Source organism: Odontesthes bonariensis, chromosome 4 (assembly GCF_027942865.1).
Source record: "Odontesthes bonariensis isolate fOdoBon6 chromosome 4, fOdoBon6.hap1, whole genome shotgun sequence".
Taxonomy (NCBI): Eukaryota; Metazoa; Chordata; class Actinopteri; order Atheriniformes; family Atherinopsidae; genus Odontesthes; species Odontesthes bonariensis.
This window is the reverse complement of record NC_134509.1, coordinates 31,646,977-31,667,646: the sequence shown is the minus strand read 5'-3', so window position 1 is coordinate 31,667,646 and position 20,670 is coordinate 31,646,977. Positions and strand designations below refer to the sequence as shown.

At 41.9% G+C, this 20,670-nt stretch overlaps 3 protein-coding genes across 4 annotated transcripts; 2 read left to right on the top strand and 1 right to left on the bottom strand.

Annotated features, from left to right (window-relative positions):
* Positions 1–1,025: 1,025 nt before the first annotated feature.
* uts2r4 (urotensin-2 receptor 4) lies at positions 1,026–2,099 on the top strand. The gene has a single exon (XM_075464576.1). It carries the CDS (start codon positions 1,026–1,028, stop codon positions 2,097–2,099), a length of 1,074 nt encoding a protein of 357 aa, XP_075320691.1.
* A 1,898-nt stretch (positions 2,100–3,997) lies between these two features.
* lgals2b (lectin, galactoside-binding, soluble, 2b) lies at positions 3,998–7,315 on the bottom strand. The gene is made up of 4 exons (XM_075463963.1): positions 7,243–7,315; positions 5,426–5,499; positions 5,135–5,306; positions 3,998–4,367 (listed from the first exon to the last, which is right to left on the bottom strand). The coding sequence occupies exons 1-4, from the start codon at positions 7,243–7,245 to the stop codon at positions 4,221–4,223; spliced, it is 396 nt and encodes a 131-aa protein (XP_075320078.1). The 5' UTR covers positions 7,246–7,315; the 3' UTR covers positions 3,998–4,220.
* A 1,259-nt stretch (positions 7,316–8,574) lies between these two features.
* gtpbp1l (GTP binding protein 1, like) lies at positions 8,575–20,099 on the top strand. 2 transcript variants are annotated; one of them, XM_075463961.1, is made up of 15 exons: positions 8,575–8,650; positions 8,932–9,122; positions 11,106–11,217; positions 12,706–12,886; positions 13,534–13,717; positions 13,799–13,963; positions 14,121–14,244; positions 14,841–14,955; positions 15,084–15,228; positions 16,099–16,281; positions 16,516–16,651; positions 16,758–16,936; positions 17,065–17,211; positions 17,653–17,703; positions 18,272–20,099. In XM_075463961.1, exons 2-15 carry the CDS (start codon positions 8,934–8,936, stop codon positions 18,383–18,385), a joined length of 2,025 nt encoding a protein of 674 aa, XP_075320076.1. In that variant the 5' UTR covers positions 8,575–8,650; positions 8,932–8,933; the 3' UTR covers positions 18,386–20,099. The 2 variants fall into 2 exon arrangements, with proteins under 2 accessions (XP_075320076.1, XP_075320077.1); XM_075463962.1 differs by lacking the exon at positions 17,653–17,703.
* Positions 20,100–20,670: the final 571 nt, after the last annotated feature.

Genomic DNA, 20,670 nt, shown 5'->3' with positions numbered 1-20,670 from the left:
GCATAAATCTATAGGCCCATGCCAGTTTTTCACCTTGGTGAGAAAGAAGGAGGACAGATGTGAGAAGGGAGGAGAGGACTGTAACCAAGAAAACTTCAAAGACCGCAGTGCTCCATCAAAACCGGGCTCAAGATTCAAGGAGAAAGGGTTCATCTGCCACCAAGTGAATCCATAATTAAAGAAGAACTGCCAGGAATTATCATGGAGGATTTGGGAAATAGAAGGATCTGCACCGTGATGCGCTGAATACCCACACTAGGACAGAAACTTAGAGGAACAAAGACAAGTTACACCTTGGCTGGATGCATTACAGCTGCTCATTGAATCAGGACACGTTCGATGTTTAAGAGGTACTCAAAACACCGCGTGTATAAAAGGAAGAGGATTTTTTTTCCCCATGCTGCTCCAGAGATGTCAACAGCAGAAGTCCCCTTAAGCACGTCTTGGCACTGCAGGAGCTTTCTATCAAGGACTTTGAGCACAGTTTGTCCATTTGCAAGGCACTTCACTTCCCTACAGTCAGTTCTACTTAAGATCAGAGACTAACATTGAGATCTCTGTAGTCTGTGACTGAAAACACCTAAAAATGTTGGAGGTATGTTGAGGGCTTGAATCCTTGCTGTGTCCATTTTGAAATTTTGTGGGACCATGAGTGTGTAGAAAACATCTTATTTGGAAATGCACATGGTAAGATTCAGCCAGCTGTAGGGCTGAAGCTGCTAGCTAGATTGAATGAGTGCAGTGTTTAGTCATCACATTTACTTCCCTTTTCTGTTTTCTCTTACATTAGACTGAACCAGTCTATCAAATCAAAGAACTCTTAACAAATGTCTGCTTTACTCCCGAAGTGTTCTGGCGTATCCTGTCTTTACGCTCTGCATCCACATCACTTCACTCTGTGAAATGTTTGAATAAACTTGAAACCTTTTCCATTTTTGGCAGCCAACTGTCAAAGAGTGTGAACTGTGTAAACCGGCTCTTCTGGGTCAGAGTCTGACCTCTAATCTTTGATCTGTAAACCTGCAATGAACTGCACTCCCAATGCCACCATCACTCCCCAGCTGGGACTTGGACTGAGCCCAGGGGCTGGAGATGGCACTTCTCAGGGAGCTGGTAGTGGTGCTGGAGGCAGTGGAGGCATGTGGGTGACCTCTCTGCTCGGTGCCACATTGATGGTCATGTGTGCCCTGGGAGTGGCAGGCAACACATACACGCTCATCATTACACGCTCAGCCGCTTTGTGCCGGACAGGTTCTATGTATGTTTACATCACTAATTTGGCCCTGGCTGACCTGCTGTACCTCTCCACCATCCCCTTTGTTGTCTGCACCTACTTTGCCCACGATTGGCTGTTCGGTGAGGCCGGCTGTCGCATCCTGCTGAGTCTCGACCTCCTCACCATGCACGCCAGTGTCTTCATCTTGGTTGCCATGAGCATGGAACGTTACCGCGCCGTTGCCAAGCCCTTCAGTGCGCACAGATCTTCGTCCCGCAACAGACGGCTTGCAGCGGGGTTTATTTGGGCGCTCGCTTTCATGCTGACACTTCCCATGATGGTGATGATCCGGCTAAGGGAGGGCAAACCCACTGCAGCTGGGTTGGTGAAAAGAATCTGCTTCCCTACATGGACACCTGAGGCCTTCAAGGCTTATATCACAGTGCTGTTTTTCACAACGGTTTTAATCCCTGGATTGGTAATCGTTGGATTGTATGCTGGGCTAGCCAGGCGCTACTGGACAGTGCAGGCCAGTTTAGGTGGTAGCAGCCGCTCCGTCCGGAGGAGAGGACTCAAACAAAAAGTTGTGTCGATGATCTTAAGCATTGTAGTTGCTTACTGGGCTTGTTTTTTGCCTTTTTGGGGGTGGCAGCTTGCCAAGCTGTTCTCCCCTGACTCTCTCAAAGCTTTGTCTCCAGCAGCTCATAATTATGTCAATTTTTTTGTCACGTGTCTGACCTATGGGAACAGCTGCATCAATCCATTTCTATACACTCTTCTGACTCGGAACTATAAAGATTACTTGGCCCAGAAAGGTCAGTCTGTGGGGTCAAGCAGGGCTGATCCTGCGTCAGCTGTGACAACACCACTGCAGGAGCTTTAATGGATGAACATGGACAGTCGAGCTGTAAAACGTCATCACCCTGAGAAAGAGAACATTTTGCCTCTACATTGCAAATAATTTTGTGTTGGGTAACCTAAAACTCTTCTTGACTTAAAAATGTAGGTCAGCTGGACTTGTATTCAATAATTAGTTAATAAGCAAAGTTACGCTCCATTTTCATGTCTGTTTGTTGCATAGATGGAATATAAAAGCTGGACAATTGTGTTATTGTCCCGTATGGTTTTTGGTCCAAAGCCTCTGGTTTTGGTCCTTGCACATTACCAATAACATTATGTTCTTCACTGTGACACTGTCGGGAATCAAACTGAGATCACCAATGGGAGATCATCCTGCCCGTTTTGGCATAAGAGTGCATAAATAAATAGATTGTGTTGGACCTTAGTCTACACAATGACCAATTGAAGAAGTAGCAGCTGAGCTCGTAATCTTGTCAGAGGTCATTTTACTGAGATACCAGAACAAATGAGAAGATGGATGGCGTCAGGCTCTCATAAAATTCTATCTAATCGTTTTATTATTATTTTTTTTTTTCAACCACTGGAATCAAGGCTTTACCACTGGAATCAAATCTTGGCTTTTTTTTTTTACATTTTTATTGAGGCTGTGTCCAGAGTTTGTGGTTTGAAAGGTCAGTTCCTGAGATGAAGAGCATTTTAAGTTTGTGAAATCTGAAACATCTTGCGAGACTTCTCCCAATGCCTGAAGTTACAAATCCTGAGAGATACGAACTAAGTTTAATCTTATCTTTAATTGTAAGCAGTGCATCCTGGCACTGGCTGAGGTATCCTGGTCAATCCTAGTAAATTATTGATCATAGTTGAGTCCACTAAATTTCCTCATTTTGGGTTTGCTTTCTACTCATTTTGTACATGATAAATGTCATCTTTCCGTGACACTTGTGATGGAAAGTCATGACTGAAATTAAGGGCCGAGAAAAATGCAGCCCGACAGATGGATGTTCATCCTAAAGTCATTAAAGTCTGACTGCAGGTCCTCCGAAAGGGAGGGCAAGTAGCACAAACAGATCAGTGTTTGGTTTTCATTCCTCTGGCGTTCATGATGTCATTCTCACATTTCTGCTGATGTTTTAGTTCAAATGAGATTTTATAAATGAAAAAGTTGGGAGTCAGAACAGGGCAAAAAAAGGAAGAAAAACAAACTGCCTTCAGTGACATAGAAATTTCTGTGAAAAGAATAATGAACATGAGGAAGTGAAAGTAGAAGTAAAATGCTGATTGCTTTACTATTTGCCACTCGCCTTATACTCACACACACACGTGCATATTTCCTCTCCTTTCCAGAGAATGTGGTTGCATTGTGCTACATTCCTCAGCCTCAGTACATGGCTCTTTTGAGTCCTCCTGTAAATTGTTTCGAAAATAGTGCTTCATCTCACTTCTCCTGAATATTAACCTTCCTCTCACACGGGCCCGTTTCACCCTCTGCCGTCTGCTCAGTCCTGATTGTTTGCTCTAATTTTCAACCATGTTTACCATGCGGGCCATAATGCTCCTTTTTATCAACAATTCAGTTCCACTTTTAATCCTAATTTACTTTCTTTCTGGTTGTATACTACCAGTACATATCACCAACTTTAATAAGTGACTGTTAAGAACAGAAGTGGATTTAAACCTCAGCAGCACCCTAGCCTTTTGGATTATACTCACAATACTAGAAATATCTCACCCTGATACAAGTGTGCTTTTGTTTTAGATCCTTAACCTGTATTAAACCTGTATTAAATAAATATTGTGCTGAGCTGGGAACATGTAACATACACCAGTTGTTCATTATGACTTGGTAAGCGACAGTATCTGCGAGACAGAAAGACAAAGACCACGCTCTTGAGTTTTTCAGCTTTTATTGGGACACCCAGTAACTGATGAGCTGCTAAGCTTGCACAGCAAGGTAAGATGTGTTGTGGCTCCATCTTTAGGCCATTTCTGGTAATTAAAAAATCAGCAAACTGTTAGTTTACATTTCCAGTTTGTTTTTTTCAGGACGACAAAAGATGGCCAATTGTGACTGGGACAGATTTTTTTTCAGCAACAAGCAGAAGGAGGACAAGCTTCAGATGAGGGTTTAGGAGAAGTTCAGCCTCTAGGCGATCTTGATTCCCACAATCCTGGCCTCACCACTGACGTCGAAGTACTTGTACTTGACATCTCCCAGGCGGTTGGGGAAGTTAATCATGCTTCCATCGGGAAGTTTGATGTAGAACTGCTCATCGTTGAAGTTGATGTGAAACTGAAATATGTAAGAAAAAGATAAATATAAAGAGGGTAAAACACAATTGATCTCTGATCATTTTTTTTTTCTTTTGGACAAACGAAGATAAAAGAACGTGTTTACAAAAAGAATTACAAAAATTCCATTTTCAAAAAAGATTTATCTTCCAGAGACAGCAGGCTTGGACTTTATCTCACTATGCAGCTGTTAAGTTTTATGATCCCATATTCTCATTCATGGCTGTCTGTTGACCAATCAGAGCTCCAGCCTGATAACCAAGTCCACGAATAATGTCCTTATGGCAAAGGACATTGTCAAATGGTCCCAATATGTGCTGGCAAGGGCCTGCAGCACATTTTGTTTCAAATACAGTCAATAAGGCTGTATTATCAGTGAACTACAATCCCACCAAAAAGCCATTCTGAGCCATTGTTGCCAAAACAAGGATAAAACCATTGCAATACAACTTAAGTTTTTTTTTACCCTGGTATCAGATATTTCAGATATCAAATATTGAAGATTAGTGATTGTGTGAGCTTTAATTGGGCTGCATTAATTGATGTAATGGTTGAACATTTTTTGCACTCTATCACCAGCTCTTATTACTGTCTTAATCTTACTTGTTGGAAACTTTTTCTTGTAAACACATTTTATATCGTACGCACGCAGTAGTTTCATTGTCCACCGTTCAGTGGGAACCTTCTGTCTTAATGACCTAAAGTCAGACTAAAGGTTTTTTGGGATTGCAAATACTTGCCCTATACCTCTATACGGTACCAACACACCTTGCATTCCTCCCCACGCTTAAAGGGGAAGTTTCCCTCCCGTAGCTCGTCACCCCAGCACCCCCCGGACAAGGAGTTGTAGACAATGGTGTTGGTGTCTCCTCCACAGTCAAAGCGGGGGTTGAAGTGCATTGCAATGTTCTCAGAATCGTGACCGATGTTGATTGCAAAGCTGCAGCAGAGATGCACAGAAAAGGAAAGAGCTGGATGAAACATGAGTCTGTTTGACAGTACGCCACTTCCTCTTAAAATGAAGATAAAATCCACATCCTTAACTTGAGGAGGACGTACCTGTTGCAGTCATCTTTGGGCCTGATGCGGATCTTAAACTCCTGCCCCATCTTGAATGTCATGTCCTTAACTTGCTATAACGGAATGAAAGGGACATGGGAAATTATTGATGAGGTAAATGTTGTACTCACACTTTACAGTGGTAAACTGACACTGACATTAAAAAGAGGCTTATGTTGGTCAGAGAAACATATACAGATATGTGTATTGTTATATCAGTTTCAGTCAGGTTATATTCTAATTTGAAAAAAAACATAAGCAGGACCATTTGTGAGCCTCATGTGTACACTGAGTCTCTGTAATGATGATAGGCGCTGCTCTTATCTTAGCTGTTGATGATCAACCATGATGGAACAATGTACCCATGGTTGTAAAAGGACTGAAACAGGAAGGTGCCCTATTTGCTCATCAAGGTGATGATCTTCAAATGTATAGACGCTGTAAAAACATAAAAAAAGAGGAACTTTCTACACGCAGGAACCTTCTACAACAGAGGATCCACAGATAGTATGGTCCGACCACAAAGAAAACGAGAGAAAGAGCAGAAAGCTCTTTCTCTCGGCGCTGCTCTTATCTTAGCTGTTGATGATCAACCATGATAGAACAATGTACCCATGGTTGTAAAAGGACTGATACAGGAAGGTGCCCTATTTGCTCATCAAGGTGATGATCTTCAAATATATAGACGCTGTAAAAACACAGGAACCTTCTACAACAGAGGATCCACAGATAGTATGGTCCGACCACAAAGAAAACGAGAGAAAGAGCAGAAAGCTCAATAAAAAACTTTTGATTGATTTCAAATATTTGAACTTGATAAACACACTCTGGCATACCCGGAATTACCTTTCATATTCTGCGAACCTGTTAGCTTAATCAATAAAGCAATAAATCCCATCCACAACTCTCCCACCTGTCTATGTGCTCAACATCTGCTGATAGTCAAACATGACCTTCAATATGCCGGTCCCCATATCTGTACCACACCCACAGTTACCTCAGTGTATACCATCCCCATGTCAGATTAGTGCTGGTTTATGATTGATCTCACGGGCAATGTGCTGGAGAATATTTTAGGCAAGTTATTTTTTATTATTCCCTGTGGGGATCTGAGTCACTCAAATAATTTAGAAGTTGCGTGTTGGAGAACTTAACCTGTCGTCTGGTCCTGGGCTGCTGCCTAACTAAGACCATGTGATAGTTGTACTACGGTGCAGGAATCAAGGAAGCACTGAACTCTGAACTGAGTAGTGACAAACTTTACCACTTAGAAATTCCTGTTGCACTCGAAAAAGCATCAGTTATCGCTTGCTCAGACTTTTTTTTTTTTTTTGTCTAAACAACTTTATCATCACATCACATGAGAGATGGAAATATCCAAAGGTCCGCTGAATGACGTTAATGGTTAATAAAATGTTCAATTATGTTCAAAAAACACTCGTAAAGAGAATTATGACGTTTCTTTTCTTTTAGTTTTTTTTTTAGAAAGAGTTAAGGCAACCCAGCAACTTTTTGAGGATTTAAATTAAATCATCAGCACTCATTTCTACAACTTTTGAATATGTCAATATTTTATACTCTGTCCCAAAGTTAAAAACGTATAAGGAAAACAATGCTGTATCTGTCTGTAATGTCTGTATTTATACTATAAAGTGATCCCTTAAACATTTTAAGTCTCATTACAAAATCTAAATAAAATGAATACACATTAAAACAGCTTAGTATTGTATTATAACTAAAAATTGAACAGCTGCAGATATCTATCCATGTGGAAAATGAACAAATATCCTATGAATGAAGCTTGTCAGACCACTTACCATCTTGGCTGTCCTCAGCGGGTTGTGGCTCGAGTGACCAACCTCTGCGGGCAGGTGAGCACTTTATAAGAACTGCTGGTGACGTTGGAAACAGGAAGCAAAAAGCCAGGGAAAAGTAAAAAATGATTAACTGAGTCCGCTAAACGCAGTGAAACCAGTCGGCATCATATTACAGGATCGCCGATATACTTATTTTTGAAAAGTAACATTATTCGCATAAATACGCGTGGTTTGAGGAAAGGATTCCCCTGAAAGTTCATTTTGAAAGTGAAAAGGTGTTCTCAGAATAAACTACACCAACCAGTTACACATTTCAGCTTTGTTAATATGCTGATTTACTGAAAGTGCTACAGTGGGATAAAAGACGAATATTAGGTTAAGCAGGGACATTAAAATGCAAATAAAATACACAAATAAAAGTAGTGAGTCTTTTAAATGCAAAAACGAAATAAATACAGGAAATTTAGTTGGTCTCGTTTTCTAACGTAACACCGCCTGACTCCAAGTGTAGTTGTACTGTGACCGCAGGCAGAAAGATATTATGGTGGCTGAATTAAAATGTGCTATAATTTAAAGTTCAGGCTGCTATTGAAAATAAGAATTTTTGTTCTTAATTGCTTGCCTGGTTATAAAGGTAAAGAAAGCTCAACTATCTTATGCAAAGTATATGAACACTTCCCCTGCAGTGCAACTTTTCACCAACACTTAGTTCCTTTTCAGTAAACACATGCATTTAGTGGGATTTTTTAATTTCACTGCAATGGCTGTTTTTCAGACGAACTGACATTTTGGGTTGCTCATAATTATATTACAGTGAGGGGGAGTTTGGTGGCATACGTGTCATGGAAGGGAGTGAGTTTTAAAGAAGTGGGGAAACTCAGTGTTCAGTGCATATGGGGAAGCTCGCAGCTGTTTTAAAGGGTTGGTTTGTTGCATCTGCCCCCCCCCCCCCTTTTTTTTTTACGAACAACAAATAATTGTTAATGAACACCTAATTGAACTGTCTATTGATGACTATTTAATTTACTTTGCCACCCACTACAACTAAAAAAAGGTGTGAAAAGTACGTTTTCTATTGTTTTAAATATCGATTCGAAAGAATGGAAAAAAACGTTTGCTTACAGCGTAAGCCTTTCTTTTGTGTGTAAATGAGGTAAATTTTGAAAGTCAGGTCTGTGCAATCTTATTGGAGTTACATAATTTAAAAAAGTTATTTTTCATTTCTTTTCATTTTTCAGGAATAGAACATTTCGGGTTTCCCAGCATCACAAATGCACCATAATCTCGTCCCTGGTTTAGCCAATCCGCTGCCTGTATTTCATAATGGGCGTGTCAAAGTCTGAGCCTAGAAATCGAAGCCAGCCAGAATAACAACTACGTTAGCTGGGCAGCTAGCTACTAACTTCAGGTATACTTTCAATTGATAACAGATTGAATGATCAAATTTAGCTTAATTTACCAATGCAAAGTACAAAATCTAAATATTTAGAGTATATGTAACGGGTGTAATGATAAACGAAAATCTTGTTTTCACTTTTTGAGACATTGCAAGTTTGATTTTTGGCTAACATTAGCTAGCTGGCTTTTATAATCAACTAACTTTCCACTTTGCTAAAGGCTAATGGTTATCTTGTCGAGCAGAACGTCAGGTTGTTTACTTTTGCTGCTTTGCATTATTTCTCACTATAGATATGGCGTCGTTAACGGCGACAGAACCAGCGATGTTGCCAGGTTCAATATCAGCTGCAGAGTCCATAGTGCCGGCTTGCATGTTTGCACCGGACCGGGGATGTGCCGACGATCCATCCGGTGGAGAAGTCTTTGAAGAAAGCGAGGGCACAAATGGAGAGGCCGCGGATCATCTAGATCTGAGCAGCAAGGTGGGCCTCAAAGTAAAGTGTAAACAGTGAACCAGTGAAGCTTTTTAGGTGTTTCAGAAGAGCATGTTTATGCTTTGATACGAACGCTACGAACGCCTGGTGGTGACGTTCCAGTCTTTGCTACAAGGACGATTCAAGCAGGACATTTTGCCTTGTCTTTGCAAAATACAAGAAAACCAACATATTTAACTTGTTTGCATGCATTCATTTTTGCATGTCAGACCTGCAACACATTTCAGGTAAATAAATGAATGAACAAAGTTGGGCCAGTAAAGCTTTTGCTGCTTTGTAGCGCTACCATCTGGCATTGAACAGTACCAGGTGATGAAGCATTCTTCCTGCAAACGTGTCTTCAGGTATGGAACAGTACGGGATTTTTTTCAACATTAAGCCGTTGCAGCTCCGGACAGTAGGCCAGTCAAGTGCTTGAACCTTCTTCTTCCTCCGCCATGCTTTTGTGATGGGTGCAGAATGTGGTTTTGCATTTTATGTTGGAATAATGCACAGATGTCATCTTGAAGGCAGAACATTTTAGTCTAGAATCTCAAGGAACTTTTCAGCGTCGGTGCTGCCATCACAGAAGTGCAAATGAGCTTTGCTTTGCCAAGGGCACTGATGTAGCTCGATGCCCAGTTTTTGTCTTTGGTCTGGAGCACACGTCAAGAAAGTTGTTTCATACTAATTGGTCTGACCAAAATACACATTTGCAAAGTGTGGTGATCCACCCCAGATGCCACTGAGCCCTGAAACCGCCTCTAGAAAAGCACCTTTTTATTTTTTTTTGCAAGGACAACTTTTAAGTGGCATCTAAGAACGTAATTATTGTAAATGTAGTGCTTGACAACGGTTTCCCACAGTTCCAATGTGATTGCATCAGCTTTTTCTGAATGATGTTTTTGATGCAGTGCTGTCTAATAGTGTCTTCTATTATGCTCTGAAATTGCCCCAGTTGCTTGACGCATTTAATGATAATCTGCACTATGGGGGAGGTATGCTTCTCTTTCTTTGAGAAGCATTGTTGACACATTAGAGATCCACTGCCCATCTTTCCTCCTCCTCAGAGATTCAGTCTTTCATGGACACTGTTTTTATAGCAGATCATGATTACAGTCACCTGTTGACCTCGCCTGTATGAAATGTCTTTCATAAACGGCCTTTAACTCTTTCCGTGCCATTGATGTCTATAGACGTCAATTTAAAAAAAAAACGTTCACTGCCAAAGACGTCTATAGACGTCAATTGCGTTTTTTAACGGAGCGGGCTGGAGGACAATCTAGCGGAGTTCGTCACTAAATCTTAGGCTTGTAAACACTAAACAGAGAATATACTGGCAAAATTACCCGCTAGGTGGCAGCAGTGCCACTTTGCACAAAAAAAGAGCTGTTTTCTCCATTTTTTTTTGGGGGTCAAACAGCTGTTTTTGATGAAACCAACCTATGTTCTACTGTCTATTACTAAAAGACTGAAAATGGTAGAAACAAACTTTTTTTCCTGATCAAAGAAGAGAGTCTACTCTTTCTTTTGGTAATTTCGGTGTGTACATAGTCATAAGACACACTTTTCTGTGGGTCTTGGAAAATCAGTCAAAATACTGAAAAACACTTGGCAGTATGGCTGTCTCTGCACTGAAAATGGCTGGCAGCCAATGAGTTAATAGTCTCCATCCAAACGAGGCAAAACATTGAATATCTTGGCTTTGTACTGTGTGCAATAAAGTAAAAGTGAAACTGTGCATTTTCCATGCCCCTTTTCATAGTTCTGATTTGGGATTCTGTCTCGTCTGTAGCTGTTGTTTATGGATTGGTGAATTTGCACCCTCTGGCATTGGTCTAAACCAGAGAAGGCAAACTGTCACACTGCTTTAACTCAGAGGCTGTACAGTTGCTTACGTAGTGACTTCAAGACACTCAGAGAGAATCTGTTTCACTGTGTTCGAAGTTTTCAAGTCTCTTCTGTTGTCTCTTCCCCCTTCTTATCTTTCAGCTGGTTCTCGTTAGTCCGACGGGAGAACAGTATGATTCATTACAACGGCATCTGAGGGAGCGGATAGATGAGGGCTGTGGAGAGACCATCTTTGTGGTTGGGATGGGCTCAGGTAAGACCGAACAGCTTCAGAGGAAATTTCAGATGGATCTTTTACTTTAGCTTATATCTAAGTCCTAATCCAGGTTTTTCATAAATTAGCTGGTAGTGCTTCTACATAATTTTAATATGTTATGAATTAACAGGGAAAGAGTAAAACACTTCAGTCTTTGTTTTTTGTTTTTTTGGAGGATTTGAGTTTGGCTTGCTCTTATTAGTCAGCTGCTGTATGCAGCAAAGAGACCCCACAGATGGCACCAAAGACTGAACATTCGAGTGGGCTTTTTCTTTCTTTTTTGTAAAATATAAACTGAAATCTCAAACCCAAAATGAAAAAAAAATAAAAAAGTATCTGTGACTATAATGTGGAAAGACTGCTTATTTTCTGATTTTGCCACACCTGAATCCTGTGAAATTTGTTTAGTGCAGCTTCACTCATCTTAAATGAACATTTGTAAATGCAATTCTTTGGCAAATATCGCTTCATATGTGTGTGCGTAAACCCGAGAAAAAGTGTTTTTCGCAGTCGACGCCTCTCACAGCTGTGCCTCCCAGGCAGATAATCCCATTTGTTTGTCCTTTGGTTTTCATTCTGTTACCCTCTGCTTGACACAGAAACACAAGGGTCTTTGTTGGCAACCAGACTTGTGTTTTTTTTTTGCCTGTTACAGCAACATGTCTGACCCATGTGGCATGCTGCTGGGGTCAGAGTGCATGTGTGAAAGGGTGTCATTTGTCAGTGCTCAGCACTGGCACTTGTTCAGAAATACATATGTCAGTATTCATGGCTGTCTCCCTGGTTGGAAAAGCAGCTGAGTGAATGGCTCTGATTCTCAGTCTAGTACAGCTAAACTTTGTGACCAACTGGTGCTCATGGTTTCCATTCAAACAGAGAGATTAAAGCCACCTTTTTTCACAGGAAAACAGCATTGTGGACACACAAAGTTTTTATATATATATATATATATATATATATATATAAAATCCCACTGTTCTTAGACATTTTCTGAACTACAACTATCTAATACTCTCCATGCACAACTACAGTATGTTTTCTCCCAAATTGTTCCAAAAATGTCTTGCTTTTAGCAAAAAGTTGTTGCTAACAATCCAAAAGACACAGGAAAATTACCTGTTGCATGAATGAGCCTTCTGGCCTATCACACTGGCCAATATCATACTGGATCTACACGTCGAGTACTTTTAAATATCCCAACGGTGTACTCTGAGCAAGGCAGAGCAGCTTTCTCCTTCTGTGTCTCTCATGCATAGAATAAGCTTTAAAATCTCATCATCTTACACAAATGTGTGTTAAGAACTTCCTGAAGGAAACCTGTTGCTGCTTTTCTATGGTTTTCTAACTGCCCTGGGAAATATGTTGGATTTACTTGGTATGGTCCTGCCTTTTGAACTCCTTTGTCTTTTTAAAGCTCCTATCGTGGCATTGAATTTGCCTTCATCTTGCATCCAAGTAACTCTTGTTTCCTTCCTTTCCGTGGAGACGGCGGTGACTACGGTCTGAATGAGAAGGACATGGAAGCATCAGTAGCCACGGTGCAGTCGCTGTGTGAACAGATTGAAGCCGACTTAATCCTGCTGAGGGAGAGGACGGACACGGGCGGAAAGATTCTGGACTACCTCATCCGTCGGCGTGTGGGGGAGCAGGATTTCCTGGAAGTCAGGTACAAAATATGACAAGAGGCTCTAGGATTTTTACCTACTTAATCTGTTTTCATTGAATGAAGTGAGTGGGAATGTCTTCAGGCTTAGAAAGCTTCACACATGTCTATTTGACTATCTGACAGCAACGTCTGGAAAAAAAGAACACGTGTGCAGCTTTAAAGCCGGACTTTCTGTGCAGACAGTTCAGCTGTGACATTGCTCTGAATTTGTTTTGATGTCAAAACAAAGAGGATTTTTGTGCATTAAAGGCATGGTTGGTAACCCTGTTCAGAAAAACATTTTGTAATACTGGGTGAAATGTTCCATCTATCCTGAGAGTAATCTATACATGATGTATTTAGAAAAAGGGCCGAAAATAATCAGACATCTGTGGCAGCTGCAGGACTGACAAAAAGCTGACCAATCCAAACTCCTCGGGCCGAGGACAAAGAACCAATCAGATGCCTTCATGTCGAGTTCTGCCCGTTCTGCCTGCGGCCCAAAATGCAGCCAAAACTCCCAGAGGTGCCACTTTCAAATCTTGCTAGCTCTCCAGGATTACCAACCATGCCTTTAAGTTCAAAGGATTAATGTTATATCTGTATATATATTCCTCTAAACTGAAATGTGAATTTGTCACTATAAACACTATTCATATGGTCTTCAGAGTGGCGGTTGTGGGGAATGTGGACGCTGGAAAGAGCACCCTGCTTGGAGTGTTGACCCACGGTGAGCTGGACAACGGCAGAGGCTTCGCTCGCCAAAAGCTCTTCAGGCACAAACACGAGATGGAGAGTGGCAGGACCAGCAGTGTGGGAAACGACATCCTGGGCTTTGACCATGAGGGAGAGGTGAGCTTCTGCCAGTTGTAAATGCAAGTTTTATTTCCCTCTGGCTTTTCCTTTTGTCACCTAGTGCCTTTGTTTCTTTAGGTGGTTAACAAGCCAGACAGCCACGGTGGGGGTCTAGACTGGACCAAGATCTGTGAGAAGTCCTCGAAAGTCATCACTTTTATTGACCTGGCCGGCCATGAGAAGTATCTCAAGACCACCGTCTTTGGTATGACGGGACACCTGCCAGATTTCTGCATGCTAATGGTAAGAGGAAGCGCGTACAGGATCGTGGGATTTAGTTGTGCATGTCCAACTTTGGGAGTGAATACTTTGCTCAAAAACACATCTAAATCTTCTGGTTCTTGTGGTCATATTCAGATGGCAGTCCTTTTCTCGTTGTTTTCCCCACATTTCCTTTTAGGTCGGCAGTAACGCGGGCATCGTTGGCATGACCAAAGAGCATCTTGGTCTGGCACTGGCCCTAAATGTACCGGTGTTTGTCGTGGTTACCAAGATAGATATGTGTCCAGCTAACATCCTGCAAGGTAAAGAGCCACGGTTCTATTGGAATCCACAGTCAAACCACGATCTCCACTGCTGACACAGCAGTGGGGAGTGAGGGAAGCTTTAAGTGATCATTTAATGGTAGCATTTCTGAAACTCAGCAGTCACCAGTGGATATTCAAATATAGCTGTCTAAACCGCCGGAAGCATTTGCAATGTAGAACAAGTAAATAAAAGCAAAGCAACGTCTTCTTAAAAATACCAGGCGAGGGGCGGTCGGTGGCGTAGTGGGTACAGCAGCCGCCCCATGTACAGAGGCTACAGTCCTCGCTGCAGCTGGCCCCGGTTCAAGTCCCGCACCGGACGGCCCTTTGCTGCATGTCTTCCCCCTCTCTCTGCCCCCTGCTTCCTGTCTCCCTCCAACTGTCCTGTCCATTAAAGGCATAAAAAAAAAAAGACCAGGCGAATATGCCCCAGTTAACATGGGGAATAGAAAAAAGATGGCTGTTCCAATAAAGATGGTCTTCCATCTCTTCCTCCCACGTGTTGAAATATCTTTTTGAGTAATTTACAAACAGTTTAAACCAGTGTTTTTTTTAAGAAAACTCTCATCTTGTGTCTTTGTGTTTACCGACAGAAACGCTAAAATTATTACAAAGGTTGTTAAAGTCACCTGGCTGCAGGAAAATCCCGGTGCTGGTTCAGAACAAGGACGACGTCATAGTCACAGCCTCAAACTTCAGCTCGGAGAGGTGAGGGCAGGGAGGAGGAGGAACGCACTGTATTCAGTGGAAGCTGCATGTGTGGAAGCCCGACCGGACATTTGTTTAGATTCCCTTGAATAATGCAGCACTTCCTCTGACTCACTCCCACTCTGTAGGATGTGCCCAATTTTCCAGATCTCCAACGTGACGGGGGAGAACATGGACCTGCTGAAGATGTTCTTGAACCTCCTCTCCTCTCGGACCACTTTTAGCAATGACGAACCTGCAGAGTTCCAGATAGACGACACATACTCCGTACCGGTGAGGAATGGCGCGCACACTAATGCTGGAAGTTGTTTTGCCACAGGACCGCTAGACCAAGGACATCGGCTGACAGGCTGAGGTTTAAATGTTAGTCGATCCTGGAGGGGAGGAAGTAGCAGTTTGAGTCTTTGTCGTTGCAGTCGCTGTCAATTGCGGAATCACGGAAAAAAAATCTGCAACCCTGAGCCGACTCGGTGCACTTACTGTCATGAGCCAGTGTATGTGGCAGCCGTGACATCGCCCTCGCAGGAGTTGGCTTTGCACAAGCAAGCTGTCACTGCTTCTAACAGCAGAGCAGAATATAAAAACAAGGCTTTTCTGCAGTTTCACCATGTGGTGAAAGACGGAGTACACACACTGAGTGAGGCTCCTGGGTGTCGTGCACCGTTTATACTTGCACTGCTTCAACAAAATAAAATTAGCAGGATTTAAATATTTTTTTTTTTTTATTTGAAGACTTTCTTTATCCGCATTTAGCTGTTATGCTGCAAACAAGTGGAACAAACTACCAGTGGAGATTAAACTTTCCCCAAATGGAGACATTTTTAAATCTAGGTTAAAAACATTTTTCTCATGTGTCTATGCATGAAATCTGCACGGTATCTTTTAATTTATCTGTTGCTTGTTTTTTAATTCATTTACATTATTTTATTTGTTTCTCTTTATATTCTTTTGTGTATTTTTAATGCTTCTTACACTCCCTGCTGCAATGCTTTTATTTTATGTAAAGCACTTTGAATTGTTTTGTACATGAAATGTGCTATATAAATAAATTTGATTTGATTTGATCAGTCTGTATAGACAACACAAGCCCCCACAGTTGAGTCTGTCCCCTAACATAACCGCGTGTTGCTCTTCTCTTGACAGGGTGTGGGTACAGTAGTTTCAGGCACTACATTACGTGGATTGATACGATTAAACGACACCCTACTCTTAGGCCCTGACCCACTTGGCACCTTCATCCCGATCGCTGTGAAGTCTATACACCGCAAGAGGATGCCTGTCAAAGAGGTTCGCGGTGGGCAGACGGCATCCTTCGCCCTAAAAAAGGTCTGTTGGAAAAAAAAAAGAAATGTGGCTTATAGCATCATAGAGCATCTCACTGCATTTTCCTTTGGCAAAGCATGCTTATTTTGAAACTTTAAAGGAAATACTTAAAATTAGATTTTATATTAAAAAATCCCAACGAGCATAAAGAGTAGTGTATTGGGTTTTCTTTACTTGTTCTGCACCACTCGGCTTCATTTTCTTCCTTCTCTTCCCACTCTCTGTTCGCCGTCTCAGGTCAAACGATCATCAATAAGGAAAGGAATGGTAATGGTTTCACCAAAGCTAATGCCTCAGGCTACGTGGGAGTTTGAGGCTGAGATTTTGGTGCTCCATCATCCAACCACGATATCGCCAAGATACCAGGCAATGGGTTAGTTAAATAGTGTTTTTTTTGTTTTTTGTTTTTTTTTGACATGGTTGATCTTTTGAAACTTCCTGGCGCGAGTAACTGGAACATTCTCTTTGCATGTCATTAGTGCACTGTGGCAGCATTCGGCAGACTGCCACTATCCTGACAATGAACAAAGACTGCCTCAGGACGGGGGACAAGGCCGCGGTCCATTTTCGCTTCATTAAGACTCCGGAGTACCTGCACTGTGATCAGAAGCTCGTGTTCAGGGAAGGACGCACCAAAGCTGTAGGCACCATCACCAAGGTACTGGAGCTTATTGTTACTTCTCTAGTTCAGTTTAGACCTGCATGTTGTACAGTCCGGATATTAGCTGTGATTAAATGGTAAGCTAAAGCAGGTGTCACAAACACTAACACTGCTGCTGATTGCAGCTCCTCCAATCAGTGATGACCCAGGCTGCCAAGGCCCAGCAGTCCAAGACTCAGGCCAGTAAGAAGAATTTTAAAGAGGGCACAGGAACCAATGAGGATGCTGGATCCGCAGCACGGCCGCAAAGTCCAAACACAGCACAGGCATCAGTGAGTAGAACAATGCTCTGCGGACATCAGGAACGTGTATGTATTTGTTTAAATGGAACCAGTTCTTATGTCTGCGTATGGAGTTGCATTAAACTGAATTCAAGCGATTCTTGTAGTTGCCATGTCAACTTAAAATGTTGTTGTCCCGCTTTTGATTTTTTTTTTTTTTTTTTTCAAATCTGCCTGCTAATCTCTGTCACCCTCTCCCTTTCTCTGCCCTTTCTGTTTCGTATCATGTTGTATTGCCATGCGGGATTTGTTCCAAATGAACCACCGTTTTCCTTTTCCACACACATCTCTGCCTCCCCCTTGGTTTGCCACCTGCTCCCCACTGCCCTCCCCCTGCTTTTTCTGTTTCTCTTTCGCCGTGCTTAAATTTCAACACTTAATTTTCTTGTGTTGGTCCCTGTTCCTCCCCCCTGTCTTGGCATGCTGCATCAGACAGTGGCTGAGGAGGAGGCTCTTTGTAAAGATGACAACAAGGAAAACAAGGTAAAGACGTGGCTGCAGGAGTCATGACGGCGTGTTCGCGTTTGGTTGTGTCTCCGCTTTCATAACAGATTTTTATCCGAGCATGCATAATCCTTTACTTTGTACAGGCCTATTTTTATATTCATCACTCTCCAGAGTTACCCAGTATAACCTCGTGGCTTTACTGCTCAGTTTAGCGGTCAGGTGGTCACTACTGGCATAAATGGATTCTCGTGCCTTGAGGAACTTGAAAAGCTAAATAATAGCTTGCATTTCCCCTCTTATTTGTAACTAGTTTTGAAATGTCCCCGTTCATTCAAAGTACTAATTAGACATTTAACAAGTGTTTTTTTTGTATAGATTTTTCAGACGTTTCCAGTTGCCATAAGAAATCTGTTTTGACGGTTTTCCTTTAAAACTTTAACCTCGTACCCTCTTAACCTTTTTTTTTTTTTTTTTTTTTTTTAAATGTCAAGTGCTCTGATGAGGACTGCACTACCTTCCACGAGTGACTTTTAACATCGTCATTCTTGTGAACCCACCAACACTCGTAAAACTGACTTGCTTTGGTGTTGATCTTTGTCCGCAGCTCAAGTCAGGAGGTGGAGGACGCCGGCGAGGTGGTCAGAGACATCGAGGGAAAGGCCTGAATCCTCCAGCGACGTCTCCAGCAGTGTCTGCCGGAGCGACGGGCACCTCCTAAAGGCCCCATCTTTGCTACCTCTTTGGTTCTTCATCGTCATCTCTTTAAGGGACGAGAAGTGGCTGTATGACCCTCTGCTGGCTGTCTGCGAACACTGGCCTGTCATCACTTGCTTCTTTGACATCGAAGAAACTATTTAGCTGTGTCACAAAAGGGAGTGAATTATTTTTCACTTGCAGTCAGTTGAAATCTTTACAGCTGAAGAAGGCATTACGTTTTAAATTTGATTTAGTTTGCAAGTTCTGTTATATATAGCACTCTGTTTTTCGTATAAATGTTTCACCTTCTTAGTTCATTTGAACTTCCAGCAGAGATGCGAGTCACTTCCGCTGCCCTGTCTCCAGCTTCCAAAACCTTTTCCTCTCTCGCTGTACTTTATTTCCTCTTTCTACATCCCCTTTCCGCTCCGCCCCACCCAACTGTCATTGGTTTAGCCTTTGGGTGGCACCAGGGTTGGAGTCGACGCATTATTGCATCATAAACTGGAGGAGGCAGATTGTGGTTTAGTTGTTTTCTCTGAAAGTTCTTTGTCGCAGAACTGACAGTATAAATGTGCATCGGAACTGACCTGAAAGGGAATTGATACCATATTGGGGTGGTGGCTTGGGAAAACTCCGACAAAGTGTTGATTAGACGTAGCTAGTGTTGGTTTCTTCTACCACCGGTTTTGATGGTAGCTACCGTTCTCTGAGAAAACCCTGCTGAAGATCTTCTTGGTGTAATGGAGTCCCCTGCACATGGAGAAGAAATCGGTCTCGCATGTTTCAGGATCATGCCAACATTCGGTCATGCAATAGAAAGGCCATTTTTAAAAATAAATTCTATACGTCCATCTAAGAGCTTCTGTTGCAGTTTTACTAAATTTAATTCTTGCAGCCAGACTTTAAAATGATCCCTTCTTTTTCACGAGTCTCTTTGCAGAGTGGCTTTTGTCATGTTTAACATGGTGCAAGTCCTATTAATTTCTGCTCTGTTTGCTTGAAAATAAGCCAGAAACCCTTGAGCCCAGTTTGATGGATACGATAACTAAATAATGCAGAAGTGTCGTGCATTTCACCTAAAAAGAAATCACGATGTCAGATGCCAAGGAAGAACACGTTTGAGTCACTAAATTTAAGGTTGCACCTTACTTTTGTACTCTGTATAAAAATAAAAATATATATATATATTTGAGTGGCTGTCAAACAAATTTCACAGCTTCGGGGGTCTATTAAAAAAAACGTAAGACGCAAGAAGGAAATGGCTCTCACATGACCAGCGATAAACTATTATATATTTTAACTAATGTTGGTAGTGTACAAGTCATCTCATCATGTCTGAAGGCCGACATAAAACACTGATCGAAAGCAGGAAAAATACAAAAAAAAAGTCCAACTTCCTTTTAACTGGTTTTTCACAATAGTTGGCCGATTTCTCTGGCAGTTCGATTTCTATAGGCAACGTGACCAAGTTGTGTCAAAGTTCTACCGGACATGAACCTGTTGTCCTGCTAGAATATTTCCCCCCTCCTTTCCCTTTTGACTTCACCCATAGTGCATGGATTTATTTTGTCGAAGAGACACATTTTGTGTCCGTTGATGTACAAAAAAATGCTAATTTTTGTGGGGGGGGAAAAACAACCTGAGGATTGGGGAAAAAAAAAAGATGCAGTTTAAATTAAGTGGTGCCAGTTTGTGTTGTAAATCCATTTCAAATAAAGATGCTTTGAAAAGCTGTTTTTCTTACTGTCTTCAGTTGAATCCCCGGACCGTGACCCTGTCCGGCTGCCTCGCACATCTTGCCAGTAGGTGGAAGACTTGGCTGCTTGGAGGCAGTATGTGCAACACTTTTTGGCTGTTCCCCTGGTGAAAGAATTGTGCTGATATCTTTTATCGTGGAATTAAAAATGAGTCCCATATCAGCTGGTGAGAGGTTTTAAAAAAAAAACAAAACACCAGGTAACAGTGTTGTGAGCAAATTTCTGACCTCCTAACCTGGCCTTTTTGTCCTAACCCAGCCCAGGTACACATCACCTTCCTCTTCTGGATTCTTTTCCGTACACATAAATCATGCTATTGTAAGGGCTTTGGAGCCTTCTACAAGTGCACAAACAAATGTTGCCATCGTACTGTCTGGCTTTGATTTTTTTTTCTTTGCACAGTGTAGCCTCTAGTTCCTCCAATCTTACAACTGCCCTGTTCACCTCTTGGATTTTGCTCTGGTTCAATCCTGCAAGCTGTCAGTTTGGCTTGGCTTCTGGCAAAACCCTGTAAATGTCAACGGCTCTGCTTGGCAAATTCTTTTTT